The sequence below is a fragment of the Arvicanthis niloticus genome, chromosome 2, assembly GCF_011762505.2.
Source record: "Arvicanthis niloticus isolate mArvNil1 chromosome 2, mArvNil1.pat.X, whole genome shotgun sequence".
Lineage (NCBI taxonomy): Eukaryota > Metazoa > Chordata > Mammalia > Rodentia > Muridae > Arvicanthis > Arvicanthis niloticus.
The window spans coordinates 66,159,808-66,176,896 of NC_047659.1; the positions used below are offsets into that span (position 1 = coordinate 66,159,808).

Sequence of the window (17,089 nt, forward strand, 5' to 3'; positions counted from 1 at the left end):
AAGCCATGTGGCCTACTGGGACCTTTGGAGCAGGGGCCTTCATGTCATTTGGTTCCATGTGGAGACTTTTCTGAAGGTATGCTCTTGGAGGGTCTCCCAGAGAATCCTAGACATTGTTATCCCCTTCTTTGTGAGCAAGTAAACATTCATCCCACAACAAACATCTAACATGGTGGTTGTTGCCCTAGGAGATAAGAAACAGCATCTCCATTTTCCTCCGTGAGGAGACTGAAGCACAGAGAGGCTGTATCACTCGGTCACAGCAGACCCACAAAGGTTTCTCTTCACTGGGAACCCCCAGGTGAACATAACCTCATTTTAAAACACTGTTCTCTGCATTGTATCAGAAGTGACGGATGGACAGACTGTGTGGAAATGAGAGATTCTTGGAGACTTAAGAGACGGTGGGGGATGGAAGCCCACTCCTTTGGACAATTGCTACCACTTTGGACAAAGTCTACCGCTGCCTTTGGCAATCTCCTGTTCAGAGCCCTGCAAAGTACATCCACATCTTCAGGTGAGGATGGGGTCTGGGTTTGTGCGTATGGAAGCCTTGTTGGCCGATGGCACAAGTGTGTTTTCCCTCCTCTCCAGCTCAGGGCCACAGGCATCCCTCTGCTGGCTTACTTTGTCTTTCCTCCAGGCCACACTGAGGGTTCAGGGGTATGTTTCTCTTGTCACTAGTGTTTGGTGCTTATGACATGCAGGAGATGCTCAGTCAATATTAGTGCAGAGAACGAAGGACCAGTGTAGTGCCAGGGCTTTGTGGCTATCTTGGTCCCACAAGTGCAGCTTGTGGACTGGTTTCTACCTGGGAAGACAGATGCAACCTAGGGGGAAGAGACTGGACAGTGTGGAAGGCTTCCTCTAGCAAAGGAACTCTAGTGTCCGACTAACCGGCCAGCTCCACCCAGCCCCTCCTGAAAAAGGATGACGGATCTGGAGCAAGTGAAACATATTTTTTAGTTGTGGGTGAAGGAAGAAAAGCAGGGAGGAGGGGTATGTAGAGGACTATCGACTTCAGTTCTGGGTTCGGGAGTCTCTAGTTGCCCTAGGTGGGGAAAGGAGTCAGGGTCAGGTTGGGGCTGTAGCCAGACTTGGGTATCCAGAGGCTTTGGCTGCATAGATAGAGCCATGCCTTCGCTAGTGGCGGTGTGGGGGAGAGGGCAGGCCAAGAGGTACCCGTGCTGCTGCGGCTTGGCCTCCTCAACTAAGGGGTGGGCGTGGCTGCCTCTGCCCTCCAGTGGGTGGGCTTCGGAGCCCTGCTAGTGTGGGAGGGGGGTGTCCCGGAGCTCCCCGCCTGGGCTGCGCGGGGGGCGGGAGGGCGCGCGCTGACAGGGTCGGGCGGAGAGGGGGCGGGCGGCGCTGGGGGTGGAGCCGGGACCGCAGCGCCAGCCACCCGCTAGCTCGGCGCTGAAGCAGCCGCTTTCGGCTCGGGGACGCGAGGAGGGTACTCCGTGAGGCTCCGGCCTCCGCGGCTGCTGCTTTCCTCCGGAGCCTGGGGCTGCAGTGTTCGGGGTCCCGGTGGCTGGCCCTGAGCCCCTCTAGCCCACGATCACGCTCTCTCTCTCTCTGCTCAGGAAAAGGCACTGCTGAGCGAGCCACCCGGGGCTAGAGCCCCCGGGCCACGGAGAGGGGCCCGTAAGGGACGCGCGGAGGCGGAGGAAGAGGCTTGGGAGGAGGGAGGCCAAGGAGCAGGGCGCGGGAGGAGGAGGATGCCGCCGCCACCACCACCCGCGGGCCCCTGGCGAGCCTGACGCCAGACCGAGGATGGAGCGGGCGCTGGGCGCTGCAGCGGCTCTTGGCGCGCCCGCCACCAGGTATCGGCCGGGCCCCCCGGGCCCCGGGGCAGGCGGGAGCGGACTGCACCGCAGCAGCAGGGAGGGGCGCGGGCGCGGCGGGAGACGCCCCTAGCTCTGGGCTGGTGTCTCCGGGCGGTTCGCGGAGGCGTTGGCGGGGGACCGCGGAGTGCTGGGCGCTGGGAGGGGCTGCCTGGGGCTGGTAGCCCTCCCAGGAGCGCCGCAATCGCCCCTGACCTCCTCCTCTGGTGAGGGCAGCAAACTTAGGATAAACGTCAGCCCGGGGCTCCCTTTCTGCAGCGGTATGCTCTCGGGTGTCTGCTCCAGGTTCATCATGTAACAGCCTGCTAGACGCGAGTGGTTGAGGCTGCCAGAGACCCTGAGGTTCCCGTGCCTCTAACTTTCCAAACCAGGCTTACACCCTGAGGCAAAGCGCTGTCCCGGCTTCTTGCTTTTAGCCTCGGTCTTGTATTGGCTTCTGCTATGCTGGGCCCTTAGGAAACTGGGGCCGCCTGACTGTGCAGAGCCCCCCACACGAAGCCAAAACAATCCTAGCTCCTCTCTGAGTAGGATATGGGGTGGTCAGCTTCTTTCAGGGTCCAGGGAGGGACATAGTGTTTGACTTTACAGTAACAATAGACAGTGGCCCTAGCTGGAATCCGTAAGTTAAAAGGCTATCTGAAGAAGGTAGGTAAGACCTCACGGTCCTGCTAGGGTGGCACCTTGGCCTGATTTCAGGTACCTCACCATGCCACCTCTCCCTACTCCAGGTCTGCCCCCTTTTCAGGATTACATTTCTAGTACCCACTTCGTTTAAGAAAGAGGCTTCTGGACATCAAGGCTTTTGGGGTCCAGATACCAAGGATGTTATAGCGGACCACTGAGAGGTTGAGACGGGGACAGGGGAGGTGCATCTCCACACAGTGACAGGAATTCAGCCCACTGTCTTCTGGAGCCTAGGGACAGAAGAGACCTATGATGGTGGCAAGAGGCAAGCATCCTGGCTGGGCAGGGAGCCGGGAGCAGCTTGGGAAAACCAAAGAAACCAGTGAATGTAAGAGGCAAATAGAGATGGGCTCATAGGCCAGGGGATACTTTCCTGGGTTCCTTAGCTCCTTAGATGGGGCCAGGCTGTCTCACAAAGAGATCTTACCTGGCAGGCAGTTCCCAGGCTCCAGTCCCTGGTAGCTGCCACACTTCTAGGCATCGTGATGACCCTGTTTCTTTTTCAAAGTGCTTCTATCGTCATGACTCACACTCTGGATTCACCAGGGAGATATCAAGCTTCTAACCTAGTTGATTCCCCGCCTTCTTGGGTCTTTAGGGATCTGCTGAGGAAAGGAGGGGGTGGATATGCCCTTGGGTCTTGAACCCCTGCAGGAGGAGCCTAGCACTGTAAACTTGGATTGCTTGCGGTTGTCCCTGATCTTGGTGGGTGAGTTGGCTTGAGACCTGCAGTCCAGGTCACGGTACCTGTGGGGAGAGGAGGGGTGTGCAAGTGAGAGGAAGCCATTGCTGAGTATCCTCCCAATACTGCTGGAGCTTTGAGGTCACGCCCCCTTCTACTTCCCCTAACACTGTGTTTTCTTCATCTCAGAGCAGAACCCCTCTCCCTGACTCCAAATCCAAATTTCCCTCTTAGCTGAGTGGCTGTGAAGCTTTGGGTTGATGGCTTCCTTCTGAGCATCCTACGTTAGCCCACCTCCTCCTACCCTGGCCCCCATGTCATGTCTGCTCAGTACAGGCTCTGATTCAAGGTTTGTGCCCTCTCCCAAGGGCCCTGGCTCCAAAGGGGGGTGGCATTGGGGGTGCTAGTGTAGGGAGTAAGTCAGGCTGCACTGAAGGAGGGACCTAGCATTGTTTTACTGAGTCTGCAGGAGCCCTGGGTATCAGGTTCTCAGTGAGGCCTGGTTTGTGTGCCCCCCCCCCCCACTCCTCTTGCCCATCTGCTGTGCCCCATCCTTGTACACTGGGAGTCTGAATTGGTGTGAGGAGGGACCATTTGATAGTCATAATCTGGTTCAGGGAAGGTCCTGAAGCCCTGAGTCACTGTATGGTTTCCATGGAAACAGACTTGTTCAGAGGACTCGATGTAGCAAGGAGGCATTGGGAGGGGGTAGAGAAACATATAGTAAAATCAGGCTCCACAAGTGTGATGGAGCTGGACCAGCTCCTGTTGGTGGGAAAGACAGAGGAACAAGGAAGGTTCTAACCTCTGAGGGGAGGCTGCTTCTCTCCGCCTGCACACAAGGGACTCTCCCTGGGGGAGGAGGGCTCTTACAAGCAGGCAACTGACACTTCCATGGATCTTCTAGGTAGGTTCCCAAGCTTCTGGTGACCTCTCAATGCTTCAGTTTCTTTCTTTGTAAACGGAGGGTTGCAAGAATCTTCGCCTAATAGACCCCTGGAAGTCAAGTTCCAGTGGAGCACATAGCAAAACCACAGTGTGTGTTGGGAGAGTGTCATGGTTACTTATCTAATGGGGAGGGGGTTCTCCTGGCTCCCTCCCCTGTATCCCAGCTGGCAGTCTGGCATCTGTCTGGACTGGCCTGCTTGGGAAGAGTGGTCTTCTGAAGCCTTGGCACCCCTGCTAGGAGTCAACCACTCAGTTCATCCCATAGAGATTTATTTAGGATTGTTCAGCCTAGTACTCTGCAACTTGGCTCTTCTTTGAGACTCTACTTGCCCAGAAATCTTGTAAGAAGTCCTCCAAGGCCACATGGCTTTGCCTCAGCATCTTGAGGGAGGAGGGTTGCTTGCTGAGCCCCTCGGGGCTAGGACAGAATAGATATAGGCAGAAGGGGGCCCTATAGCAGAGAGACGGGCTCAGCCCCAGCCCCCCAATCCTGGGAAGGCTGTCCCATCAGATTATGAGAATCAGGACTCCAGAACACAGTCCTTAGGTTGGAGCCTCCATTGCCCAGCTGGTGAGGCAGGGAGAGGTTTATTCTAACACTGTCAACCCCAGTAGTATCGAGGAGCATAGAGGGTTGAGAAGCATGGCCTAGGAAGACTCAGGCTGCCAGTGACGCATTCGCAAGATTCAGCTGGCAGCAACACACAAGCAGAGTCTTTTCTCCTCAGGCCTCTTGCAGGGGCCCACTCTAAACTCCTTCCACCCACCCCTACCAGCCATCTCAGCTGCAAGGGAGTTATCTGCTGGCTCTTCTATTTTACAGATGCCAAAAATAAGATTCCTGAGGTTTGCCTACTCAGCCAGGCCAGAGCCTAAGCTAGCTGTGACCTCTTCTCATCTGCATAGCAGCTTGGGGGCTCTCAAAGAAGCTTGGTAACTGCCTTCCACCCCCACCACAGCTCATCCCTGCCGGCTATTAGGGTCTCTTGCCTTGGGTCTCGCTGGACCACTTTGCTGTCCTCATTGGTGTTCACAACACCTCACAATTTAATATCCTCTGCAAATTTCATTAACGGACTGTTTACTCCCTCTCTCAGGATCATTAATGAAGATGTTAGATAAGATCTGGCCTGGCACAGGCCGGGCAGCCCTGCCCCCACTCCCAGACTCTGCCTTCCAGCCCTTGCCCGTGGCCTTGCCTCCTCCACTCAGGACTCTTGGGATGTGCCCTCTCCTGCCTTTAGGCCCCACGACAAGAGCTGAGGGCCAAGTCTGTTTGAATTAATTTTGTAAGATTACTCGAGGCGCTGTATCAAATGCTTTGCTAAAAATCAAGATATATTACTCTGCCTGCATTTCCTTCATCTACTAGCCTTGTAATTCTATCAAGAAAGCTATCAAGTTTGTCAGGCATGATTTGTTCTCTATAAATCCCCATGGTGCCGTGTGGGGGCCCACGGTTCCCGAGTTTTCTAAATGTTTAGAGATTCTCTCTTTGTGTTTGTTCCTTGATGAGAGTTGGAAGGTGGTGAGCTGGGAATGGCTGGGAGCATGGCATCCTTCACAGGGGTGGGGAGGAAGGCAAGGCCCTGCTTTTCTCTGGAGTCTCTTGGGGTGCCTGTGAGTTATTTGGGACTTCTGAGTGCACAGGTACCCCAAGATCGATATTGTCTGGAGTGGGGAAGGATCCCTGGAGCTGTTTTTCAAGGGTTCTGCAGGATAGAGAAAGTGACAGGAAGGTGAGAACTCACTGTACTGGATTCTATTGAGTTCTGTGAAGTGAACTGGGCATGACCCTCTCTTCCTGTATGCTAGGCTCGGGTCAGGCTGCCTAAGGCTTAGGGTTCTAGTTTGCACCTTCCTGCATTGCTCAGGCACGGCCTATGGATCAGCAGGATCAAGAAAACTAAGTAGGAGGTCCAGAATTTGTGGAAGGCCAGAGGGAAAGAGAAGGGAGGCATACAGGCAAGCTCGGGGACTGGGGAACCTCCCCCACCATACTGCTATTATCTGAGTTGTGTGATCCGTCCATCTAAATGTCTTTTCTTTAAAGAGGGAATTATATATTATTTCACTGTGTGTGTGTGTGTATGTGGGTGTGTGTACACCGCAGCACCTGTGAAGAGGTCAGAGGATAACTGTGTGGGTGGTTCCTCTACTGTGTGGGTAAACTCTGAACACCATTCGCATTGGCAGTCACCTTTACTTGATGAGATAGCTCTCTGGCCCATTATATAAGCTTTCTAAGTCTTACTTGTGAAGTGGACACAGCTGTGTCTGCACTCCGAGCTTGCAGTAGGTCTCCGGGGGTGGTACAAGGCAGCCACACCATGATTCTGAAATCATCACACCTCACTCTGGACATCTCTTCATATCAGCCAGAGATGCTCACCCTACCTGTCAGGAGCGTGGGTACAGTGTGGTGCTCCCTAGGTCTGTTAGCTTAGAGGCAGCAAGTGAGACACGCAGGCATGTCCTTGGTGCCAGCTTCTGTGGCGAGGTCTGAGTATAGAGAGAAGGGTTGCTGCTCTAGGCCTTGAGCCTAAGACCTGCCATTCAGTCCACACCTTGTCACAAAGTCATTCTCTGATCTTCTCTGGCTGCAGAGTATTGTTGCATTCCTGGGTCATAACTTCTAGGTCATAACTCCCCCGGAGCCCCAAGTTGGGGTGCAGAAGGTAACAGAGACACATCTGCTTGTGGCTATCTTTGTTCTTGTTTCTCAGCAGGGAAGGGTGAACCCTGGGAGGCACTGAGAGAGTCAGGTCCATTCACACGCTGGGGCGGGAAGCCATAAGTCAGCCCCTGTCCCCAGCTGGTGACACCACCAGAACCTGGCTTGTCAGTAGGTATTGGCCTGAGGGTGGACAGTAAGGTCATGACGATCCCTAGCCTATTTGGGGTGATCTCACTGGTTAGGGTGCTTGGTGCTCACTGCATCTGTCCTCTGGTGTCCTGGTTGTTCTTAGGTGTGGCCTGGGGCTTAAGCTCCATGGTTGCAACCAGGGTTTGGGTCACTGCAGTTGAATGGACATCCTAGCCTCAGTGTAGACTAGCTGTTTTTTTTTTTTTTTTTTTTTTTTTTCTGGATTTGCTTCCCACTTGTTGGAGCCTTTCTGCTCATCAGGAAGGACACCTCTTTGTGGCACTCAGGTCCATAGTCATTTCTGGGTCAGCTCCATCCCAACCTGAGCCTCAGACTCACAGGATCCCTGGTGCCCTGACCACTCTCACTGTCCCAACCCCATCTCTTGCATACACAAGGCAGCTGGGCCTCATGCAGGTGGCTGGAGACCAGGATCTAAGGACGAAGGAACCGGAGGTCCCTCCTGAGAGCTGCCAGCTGGACAACGGGTGTGGGTGCTCAGGCTCCTGCTGATAGTTTATCATCCTTGGATTTGGGAGGATGACTGAAGCCCAGACCAAGCTGGAATCCAATGGGTGGGGCCTCAGTACTATTCTGACTGGATGGGCTGTGGCTGTGCTGGGGGAGGGGGAGGGGGCAGGAAACCAGGGCCTTTCCGTCTAGTGCTGGGGCAGTAGTTCCGCCTCCCAAAGGCTGGCCTGGCTGAGACAGGGACCAGCCTTCTGACTCATCTCTCCTCTCAGGTTCCTGTACACTAGGCCCTTGTGTTAGCACAGGACAGTCACTCACCCCACAGCACCCACAGCAGGCTTTGTTCCCAGGCTGCCAGACACCTGACAGAAGAAGCTTTCTTTCCCTAAAGCTGAGGGCCCTGCAGGTGGGACTCAAGCTACACCTGTGAGCCTTTCCAAGGATTGTTGTGGTCTAGGCTAGCCCCTGAACTCACACCAGTGGACACCCCTTCATGAGTCTCGCCTGTACCCAGGTTGTGCTGAGCTGCTCTATCCTCGGCTTCCAGCTTCCTGTTTCCGGCTATGATCGCTCTGTTTATTTCATACCTCAGAGCAGCAGAGGCCAGCAGAGGTTGTTGTTCCAAGCTTCTGAGCCATCAAATACCTGCAGATCTTTCCTCCAGGGCCCACCTACTTTACACAGAAGCTTGAGACAACCAGGAGGGTCAGTGCCAGCTCTCATGGACACTAGAAAGACCTGCCTGGAGATGTCATTCAGAGTGCCAGGCAGCTCTGCCTATGGTGAAAAGATAAAGGATTAGTGACCCTCTGTATGGTTGGGTCCGGCTTGAGGACCCTGGCCGTTAAGACCCATTCTTGTTGCGGATGCTCAAACGAGTGTCTGGTTCTGCTTAAGAACTCCAGAGGTTGGGCACAGAACACCTTGCTGTATCATGCAGATCCTGCAGGACAGACCTGCAGACCTTACTGAGGTTAAAGTGGACCCGGGCATGGTACCAAAGGGAAGCTCTTTGCTTCCAGTGTTCCCTGGACTGGTCACTATCCGTGCATGGTCACTCTGTGTTCTCTATACTGCTAATTCTGAAGGCTGCTCCAGCACACAGCCCTAGGGAACTAACTGGTCCTTGGATTTTGTGCAGTGTGGTATCTTGGGTTCATGGTGCTGTGTGGCTTTGGAGATCTCTTGGGAGATCTTGTGATCCCAGCCTCTATTAGCCAGATGTCTTTTGATCATATGCTTTACTGTTATCTCTTGGACCTTGTGAAGCATGTAACTGAGTTATTTCCCCTTTCTCATTGGCTGCCAAGACGCTCTACCCCATAAGCCCACAAATTACTCGGCATTTAAAGCTGACCCAGCCCCCCTCTCTGTCTTTCACAATCCCGTTTTCTTGTTGCCTCATTTTCATGACTGAGTTCTCCTTGAGAGGATATAATCCCCTGGCTGTTCTGCTTCTTTAGCTTTAACTAGACAAACACGATGGTGGGTGGGTCAGGGCTGGCTAAACAGGTTAAAACATGTAGTTTCCCCGAGGTTACCATCCAGCTAACTTCTTCCTTGCCCAAGTCCTCTGACCCCTGCTTGGATGTCTGCATGGCACACCAGAGCCGTGGAATCCCTGTGTTCTGGCTTTGTTCAGGTAGTGGATATTTGGCTTCATGTTCCCCCGGCTCTCTGTTCCTGCTCCCTGTGCTGCTTTAAGAGCCTTCTGAAGGAAGAAGTGACTTGTGGGAGCTTAGCCTCAGCCACTCCCTGCAGAACTTTCAGGTCCTTCTGAGGCCCTGTTTGCGGCAGGTTCTGTCCGACCTCAGCAGCCTCCAGCCAACAACAGGTCCTCACATCCACCTGAGCAGGGCTAATGCTTGCTGCTAAGACAAGGAAGTCTTGACCAGATGTGTTGGAAGTTGGGGAGGAGAAAGGCTGATAGGCAGTGTCACTGGGGCAAAGAAGAAAGCCTCAAGGCTGGAGTGAGGTGGCAGGGACGGTTTTCAGTTACCAACCCTGTCCTCAGACACCTCTCCAGCTCTTCCATGGGGACAAGGTCACTGTATCTTCACAGATAATAAACTCAAAGCTCATCAAAAACTGTGCCCACTCCTTTGTAGGTTCTTGGGTCGTCTCCTCCCAGGCAGTCATCCTGGCACAGTGCACAAGGCTCCAGCGGCCATTCATACGCTGTGTGCCCTAACCAACGGCACAGTTGGATACACATGTTTTGTGGCTTTTCTTGACGTGTTTGTTTGTTTGTTTGTTTGTTTGTTTTTGGCTCATTTCCACGAGCATCCTCTGCCTCAATCAGAAAGATAGGATGGTAGTGCCAGTGACAAGAGAGCCCAGTTTCTATGGAGTAGAGTAGAAGGGAGCTTGCACCTTGCAGCCTGGGGGACAGGGAGGGAAACTGCCTCACTGTGGTGTGCTGATGTTCCCATAGGGTGGCAAGAGGGACTTGGTGGAGGACAAAGCCCTTGGGCCCATGAGGACAGAGTCAGATGGAGAATCAGGCTGGAGCTGGTGGTTGGTGGGGCATGTCAGAGACACGGGAGCACTGATTTCTTCTGGAGGGTGACTTGAGTTTTTCCACAGTCCACAGGGGTTCCCTCTATCTAGTGTGGACTTAGCCTCATCTGGCCCGGAACATGGGGCAGGTCCTTCCAAAAGCAGAGAGGTCCTTGTTACTGTTTCAGAGGATAACCCCAGGCACAAAGAGGTATAGGTCTTGACCCAGTGTCACTCATCTAGGGACAGGCAGAAGCTGCAGGCCACTCCTGTTGGTGGTGTTCTATTCAACACTGCTTCTCCAGCCTGGGCAGCGTGTGGGCCGTGCGGGGTGGGGAGGTGCAGAGGGAGAGCCAGACTGCCTATTGCTGCTTGCCTCTTGGTGTGCAGCTGAGGAAGAGTATCTCCATGGCTCAGAAGCCACCATCCCTCTTCACTGCAATCTGCATCATCATACTTCCACCCACCTTGGCACCTTTGGCTGAATTCCTAACCTTTGGCACCTAGGCCTGAATTCCTAACAGTAAAAAGACAAGAGCTAGGAGGCTGTGCTACCAGTTCCAGCCACTAGAGGGAAGCAGGAAGACCACCACAACAGCTTAGCGTAGAAAATTCTAGCAGGGCAAGTGGTTCGGGAAGGAGGAGTGGTGGGCAAAGCCCTACAAAGGTCTCCTTCTGTTAGAGCAGACTCCAAGGGTACAGGCAACTAGTTCTGAGATGCTTCCCTAAGACATAAAGCAAAATCCAGACGTCTAGGCAAGGTTCCCAGCAGGTAAACACTTGAGCTGGGATGTTATGTGGGGCTGGTGTCAGAGGTCACTTGTCAAACACAAAGCAGAATCTTGTCCTAATGTTGAGCAGGAATAAATGCTTCAGGTCAGTCACAACACTCTGGTTAGGCCACCTTTATTGACAGGGAAAGAGAAGCTCAGGACCAACTGGTGCTTAGTCACTGTGTACTTAGCCTCTGACATGCAGGCGTGAGCCGTTAGCTGCAAATTAGAGCTTCCCTGTACAGCATTCTTCACTCCCAACCTGACCACAGAGCTGAAGTCTGAGCACTCTCCAGGCTGGTCACCAGGTCTTCTGTCTTCTAACAAAAAGGTGGGATTCTGGGCCCAAGGTTTGGTCCAGAAATGAGGGAGGCCATAACAGAAGCAACTGGAAACCCAGGAAGGGTCCAGGGTCCCCAAGTCTGTCTTGGAGGACTAGGGCATTAAGAAGTCTCTTGCAGAGGCCAAGGTTTGCCTGGGAACAACAGGACCTGGCCCCAGGGCCTTTGGTTTCCAGGGCAGATGCCTCCAGCATACCAAGGACCCTTGGCCAGCTCTGGGCTTGGCTGTGCCAGGCTGGCAGGAGAGCAGAGCACTTTCAGGGGGCTCTAACATCCTCCTTCCTGTTCTCATGCTCTGGTTTTGCCCTCCAGGAAGGCGGGCACATGGCCCTCAGCCGGGCCTCAGGCTTGTGGCTACAGTGTATGTGCTGAACTTTGAGGAGACTCCTCACCTTAGGCCTGGCTTTGAGTTTCTTCAAGTGGGGTGGGAAGGGAAATTGGGAGAAAGAGCTCGAACTGTCTGTCTCCTTCTGGGCAAGATGGAGGGCTCTCCTCTGGAAAAAACAAACAAAACAAAACAAAACAAAACCCCTCTGTGTATTCTATCTTTAGAGTTGGAATTGAAGGCCAAGGGCCAAGGAAACCAGTCTTGATGCAAACCAAAGGGAATGAAATAAAAGATGGGCCAGGAGCAGATTCAACCAATGGATTTGAACATGACTTTGAGAGCACCTAGCCTGGGCTGGGATCTTGGCTCTCCCCACTTCTTGGGGCATGAGCTTGGGAAAGCTGTTGTAACCAGAGGAGCCTCAACTTTTTTTCCTGCTGACTGGGTTATGAAGTGCTGACCTCCTAGCCTTGAGGTTGGGGTTGGGGGCCATGCACCTGAGCCTGAGGTTGGGGCCCTCACACAGGGAGACTGAGAGCCCCTTGGGAGTGCTGACTTTCTTTGGTATCAATTCATCTGTAGTTTTTGGTTAGTGCCTGTCGGTCTGGACCGATGCTAGATGCCTACGAAGAAACACAGCTGAGTTTAATAACGTCTCAACTGAAGAAAGCAGGCTGGTATTACCTGAGGCATGCACTTATCAGGGACCTGGGATTAAAATAGAGAGGGCTCCTCACTACCCTCAGCCTTCCCTTCATGGGGTAGAGGCCTCTGCCATGGGTTAGGATGGGTGTGGTTCAGATGTGTGACTTTGTATACACTGAGAGAATTTTCCTAAGCATCTGGACAACAGTTCATCTAGGAACTGTCTCTTGGTGGTGACCTAGTGCTGATTTCCACACACAGTATGGTGTTTCACATTTTTAAGAGAACTTTCAGAGCCCACACATCAGTAGGCCTGGCTATTTTGGCCCAGGCCCTGTGATTTTCCCCAGGCAAGCAGAGCCTGCAGCTCTACTTTTTTCCTTGGGAGGGTGAGCCAGTGGTGAAGGGATTAGAGCACTGACCTGACCCTGATGCAGAAGGACTCTGGCCCCTGATAGTTCCCACATGTCAGTCATAGAGTGGTCTTTAAATTCTCCATCTGAGCAATGGGAGTGGCCCCCTACCCTACCAGAGCAGTTTTTAAGGGTTGACAGGGTACCCAAAATGACAATGCTTGTTTGCTTGGGAGATGGTGTCCACTGACTTGTCTCCTGGAGTAGCCGGGACACATAACAGATTGTGGGAGGGATGTATACAAAGGATGTGAGTTTACACACCAGCCAGGAGTCAACCAATAAATATGGACCTCATGGCAAAAAGGATAGAATGCACTCTGCGTCTCAGAACTTATAATCTTACCTACATCTATTCTGGTCCCTCCTGTGCAGATTTGTGGGTGGTCTGGTGCATGTTTGAAGGCCAAGTGTGCTTAAGCATGAGGAACAGAGTTGTGTCTTAGAGGGGAGGTATACAGGTTCCAGATGGGGGTTGAAGCAGGTCATAGGCCCTGGTAGGCACTGCTGCCTGCGCCGTGGGTTATACCTGCTTACAGAGTGAATCTGCTTGTTTGGCTAAAGGCTTTAGCCCTGTGCAAGTATTTAGTAGGTGTTACCTAAAGTGCTGGCTTTGGTGTTTTACTTGGGCTTGGTAAAGTTTGCCTTTGGCTTTCAGGTAACTGCTGTGTGTGCTGCATATGGTTGGAAGAAGACCCCTGTCCCCAGCTGTCCCTTTGGAGCCACCTTCTCCACCTGAAGGCCTGGGGTGATCCACCTCCATCACAGAACGAGTTGAATTCCAGAAGGTGAGGATTGTTTCCATTCATTTGTAACATAGAACCCACCTGGGCTTGTCGCCTGAGTCACTGGGGCACACATGCTAGCCAGCTCCTGCTCACAGGAGCCCTGGTGTGGATCATGGCTTGCTAGGGGTGGGACATAGAGGTTACAGCTTGAAAGTTGGGGCTTCATGGCTCAGAGGTGATGTAAGACCAGTTGGAGCCCAAGACAGCAGTCAATTTGGGGGAGCAGGCAAAGTCAGGTTTCATGGCCTGGGGGCAGACTGGGGCAGTGAGAAGAAAGGCAAGGAGAGGGGAAACTAGACCCCAAGCCAACCTGCCCCTGCCTCCACTGCCCCTGACCACACGGCTGAGGTTCGAATCTCTGGTCCACTTTACAGCAGTCCTCTTTTGCTAAGTGTTGAGCTCCTTGGCACTGAGTCTAGAAGCAACCCTGGCATCTCTCAGGACCTGGTGGCTGAGGCAGCATCCCTTGGGCTACCTTGCAAGAAGCTTAGGGCATATCATGAGCCCATGGGCATATCATGAGCCCATGAGCCCATTTTTCTGTGGCCCCACCCTACCCTTCCTCCCCCTTTATGGACTGAAGGGCTGAAGGAGTAGCTTGGAGCCCCAAACAAGTCCTGAGTCCTGTGCAGAGAGATTGATTCCAGTAGCCTCTGGGACCTGCCCTTGCTCCAGGCCAGTTGACTTACAACACTGCAGGTGCCTAAAAGTCCACATTTGGAGGTAGCTGGTCTCCCTCATTTGCAAGGTAGAAAGGTCATAGTCCACAGTGGGCAGTTCTTGGCCCAGCTGGGTTCTGCTGTCAACTCAGAATTCATGGGGCCCAGGGGTCCCTGCTCTCCTGGATTTGTGTTTGGGGATGGGAATTTGGTGTGCACCCTTCCTCTAAGGGTAAGTAGAAGATAGAGAAAAAGACCATTGTCTAGGAGGGTGAGTATCAGCCTGTGTGACTAGAAGATGCTTGTGATCCAGGAGATGCCAGCACGGATCACAGGCAGTGTTAGGGTGTGTGGCATGAGCCATCCCCAGACCTCCCAAGTGTGGAAACTGGGGAAACTGCTTTGACACAGTAAGTAGGCTGGGCTAGGAAAACCAGAGCTCAACATAGGAGGCTTCTGCAGCCAAGATTCACTTAGCTCCTGGGGTCCAGGGAGTGAGTCTGTTTAGCTCTCTGAAGCTCCCAGGAGACACCAAGAAAATGACAGTTCAGTATAGGCTTTGTAGGTCCTATGGGATGTGTGAGCACTAGGTGGGGGATGGGTGTTTTCCTGGAGCCTATGGTGTCTCTTGGCTGTGTGAAGCACTTAACCCTTAGCTGTCTTCTGTCCACAGACCCCGTGCCTCGGAGCAGCAGCCCCATGACGGTGCCCAGCCATGCAATGTTCCTGGAAGGCTGTCCTCCTCCTCGCCCTGGCCTCCATTGCCATCCAGTACACAGCTATCCGCACATTCACTGCCAAGTCTTTCCACACTTGCCCTGGGCTGACAGAAACTGGGCTGGCAGAGCGGCTGTGTGAAGAGGGCCCCACCTTCTCCTATAACCTCTCCAAGAAGACCCACGTCCTCATCCTGGCCACCACACGCAGTGGGTCATCCTTTGTGGGCCAGCTCTTCAACCAGCACATGGATGTCTTCTACCTGTTTGAACCTCTTTACCATGTCCAGAACACCCTCATCCCCCGATTCACCCAGGGTAAGAGCCCCGCAGATCGCAGGGTCATGCTAGGTGCCAGCCGGGACCTGCTGAGGAGCCTTTATGACTGTGATCTCTACTTCCTGGAGAATTACATCAAGCCACCACCAGTTAACCACACCACCGACAGGGTCTTCCGCCGAGGGGCCAGCAGGGTCCTCTGCTCCCGTCCAGTGTGTGACCCTCCAGGGTCCTCTGACCTGATCCTGGAGGAAGGGGACTGTGTGCGCAAGTGCGGCTTGCTGAACCTGACCTTGGCAGCTGAGGCTTGTCGTGAGCGTAGCCATGTGGCCATCAAGACTGTACGGGTGCCCGAGGTGAATGACTTGCGGGCTCTAGTGGAAGACCCCAGGTTGAACCTCAAGGTCATCCAGCTTGTGCGAGACCCTCGTGGCATCTTGGCTTCTCGGAGTGAGACTTTCCGGGACACCTACCGACTTTGGCGGCTTTGGTACGGCACAGGGAGGAAGCCCTACAACCTGGACGTGACACAGCTGACCACGGTGTGTGAGGATTTCTCTAGCTCTGTGTCTACCGGCCTCATGAGGCCCGCCTGGCTCAAGGGCAAATACATGCTGGTACGTTATGAGGACCTGGCCAGAAATCCAATGAAGAAGACAGAGGAGATCTACGAATTCCTGGGTATCCCCCTGGACAGTCACGTGGCACGCTGGATCCAGAACAATACGAGGGGCGACCCCACTTTGGGCAAGCACAAATACGGCACAGTGCGCAACTCTGCAGCCACGGCTGAGAAGTGGCGCTTCCGCCTCTCCTATGACATCGTGGCCTTTGCCCAGAATGCCTGCCAGCATGTGCTGGCCCAGCTGGGCTACAAGATGGCCAACTCGGAGGAGGAGCTGAAGAACCCGGCCATCAGCCTAGTGGAGGAGCGCGACTTCCGCCCTTTTTTGTGACCTGGATGTGGTGGGGGTGGGAGGCAGGTGGCTCTGGTTTTGCTGAAGTGGACCTACTATGGGCCGTTTTTAACTGTTGCCTTATCTCCCTCCTCCCTCTCCCACCCTGTCTGTGTGTCCTTTCCAGCCCCTGTCCACTCCCCTCCCTTTTGCCTCTCCCATACCATCTGTGCGTCCTTCTTGCCCTTGTCCACTCCCTTTTCTCCTGCCTCTTTTTGCCCCTGAAATTTGCACTATGTCTCTGGAGGGGAACACTGGGCAGAGGGCGTGTGATGTGAGGTTACGCCTCCCCAACCCATTTAGACACAAGGATGGTGGGTCTTTATGCGGATGGGGACCATGTTTACAGGCACCCAATCGCACTTCACACGTGCACACAGGCACACAAGAGGCACCCAGCACATAACTTGTAGTTTTTGTAATTGTCTTCTCAAGGTAATGGGATGGACACAAAGGGACCACACCTCCCCAGTTTAAGAAGGGTCCATCCCAGCCCCCTCCCAGCTCCCTCCCCTGGAGCAGGGCACCTGTCCCTCCTGCACACCCTTGCCTGGTGGTGAGCAGGGTTTTACTGTGAGGTGAATTGGGACTACGTTCTTTCTATTTGGTTTGTGGTGAGCTTGTCTGTCTGAGTCTTGTGGCTACCCCTAGACCAGTAATGGTTAATGAATCTTAGAAGTTTCAGGTTGATCTTGGGGTTCCTCTGTGATATTTCTTTGTGCCAAAAAACAAAAACAAAAACAAACAAAAAATGTGGATCAGTTTGCTAAATGAAGTTGAAATGCTTTATTTGTGTTTTCTGTAAATAAAAATGTGCAGTACTGCCTGAGTGTGATTTGGGGAAATCTGAATAGTAAACAATGGGCTTTGGATATTCCTGGCTTTGGAGATAACACAAAGAAGGAAAAGTGGGAATTAAATTATAAACCTACCCTTCAGGACTATTTTATTTTAAAAAAATATTAGAATATCCCTTTAAAGTTCTTTGATGACTGCATACATATAAAGACTCTGTCTTGATCATATGATCCCCAGCTCCCCCTCCCACTTCACCCAGGAGCTGGGGAACTCCAACTCTCCTATTTCATTCCTGTTCGGATCTCCTGCCACCCTCCATGATGGCTTGGGGCTTTCAACTTTGTTCCCTTATCAGTTGAGGGGAGTGGTACCTTCTAGTCAAGGTGCTCAAAGTATTTTAGA

At 53.2% G+C, this 17,089-nt stretch overlaps 1 protein-coding gene across 2 annotated transcripts; it reads left to right on the plus strand.

The window, feature by feature from the left end:
- The first annotated feature begins 494 nt into the window (after positions 1-494).
- Chst1 (carbohydrate sulfotransferase 1) lies at positions 495-16,719 on the plus strand. 2 transcript variants are annotated; one of them, XM_076929303.1, is made up of 3 exons: positions 495-517; positions 13,150-13,279; positions 14,612-16,719. In XM_076929303.1, the coding sequence occupies exon 3, from the start codon at positions 14,654-14,656 to the stop codon at positions 15,887-15,889; it is 1,236 nt and encodes a 411-aa protein (XP_076785418.1). In that variant the 5' UTR covers positions 495-517; positions 13,150-13,279; positions 14,612-14,653; the 3' UTR covers positions 15,890-16,719. The 2 variants fall into 2 exon arrangements, with proteins under 2 accessions (XP_076785418.1, XP_034352855.1); XM_034496964.2 differs by lacking the exon at positions 495-517 and adding an exon at positions 1,373-1,820.
- The last annotated feature ends 370 nt before the right edge of the window (positions 16,720-17,089 follow it).

Bases quoted from the DNA above. Each gene is read 5' to 3' on its own strand.
- Chst1 (XM_076929303.1), top strand. From the start codon at position 14,654: ATGCAATGTTCCTGGAAGGCTGTCCTCCTCCTCGCCCTGGCCTCCATT.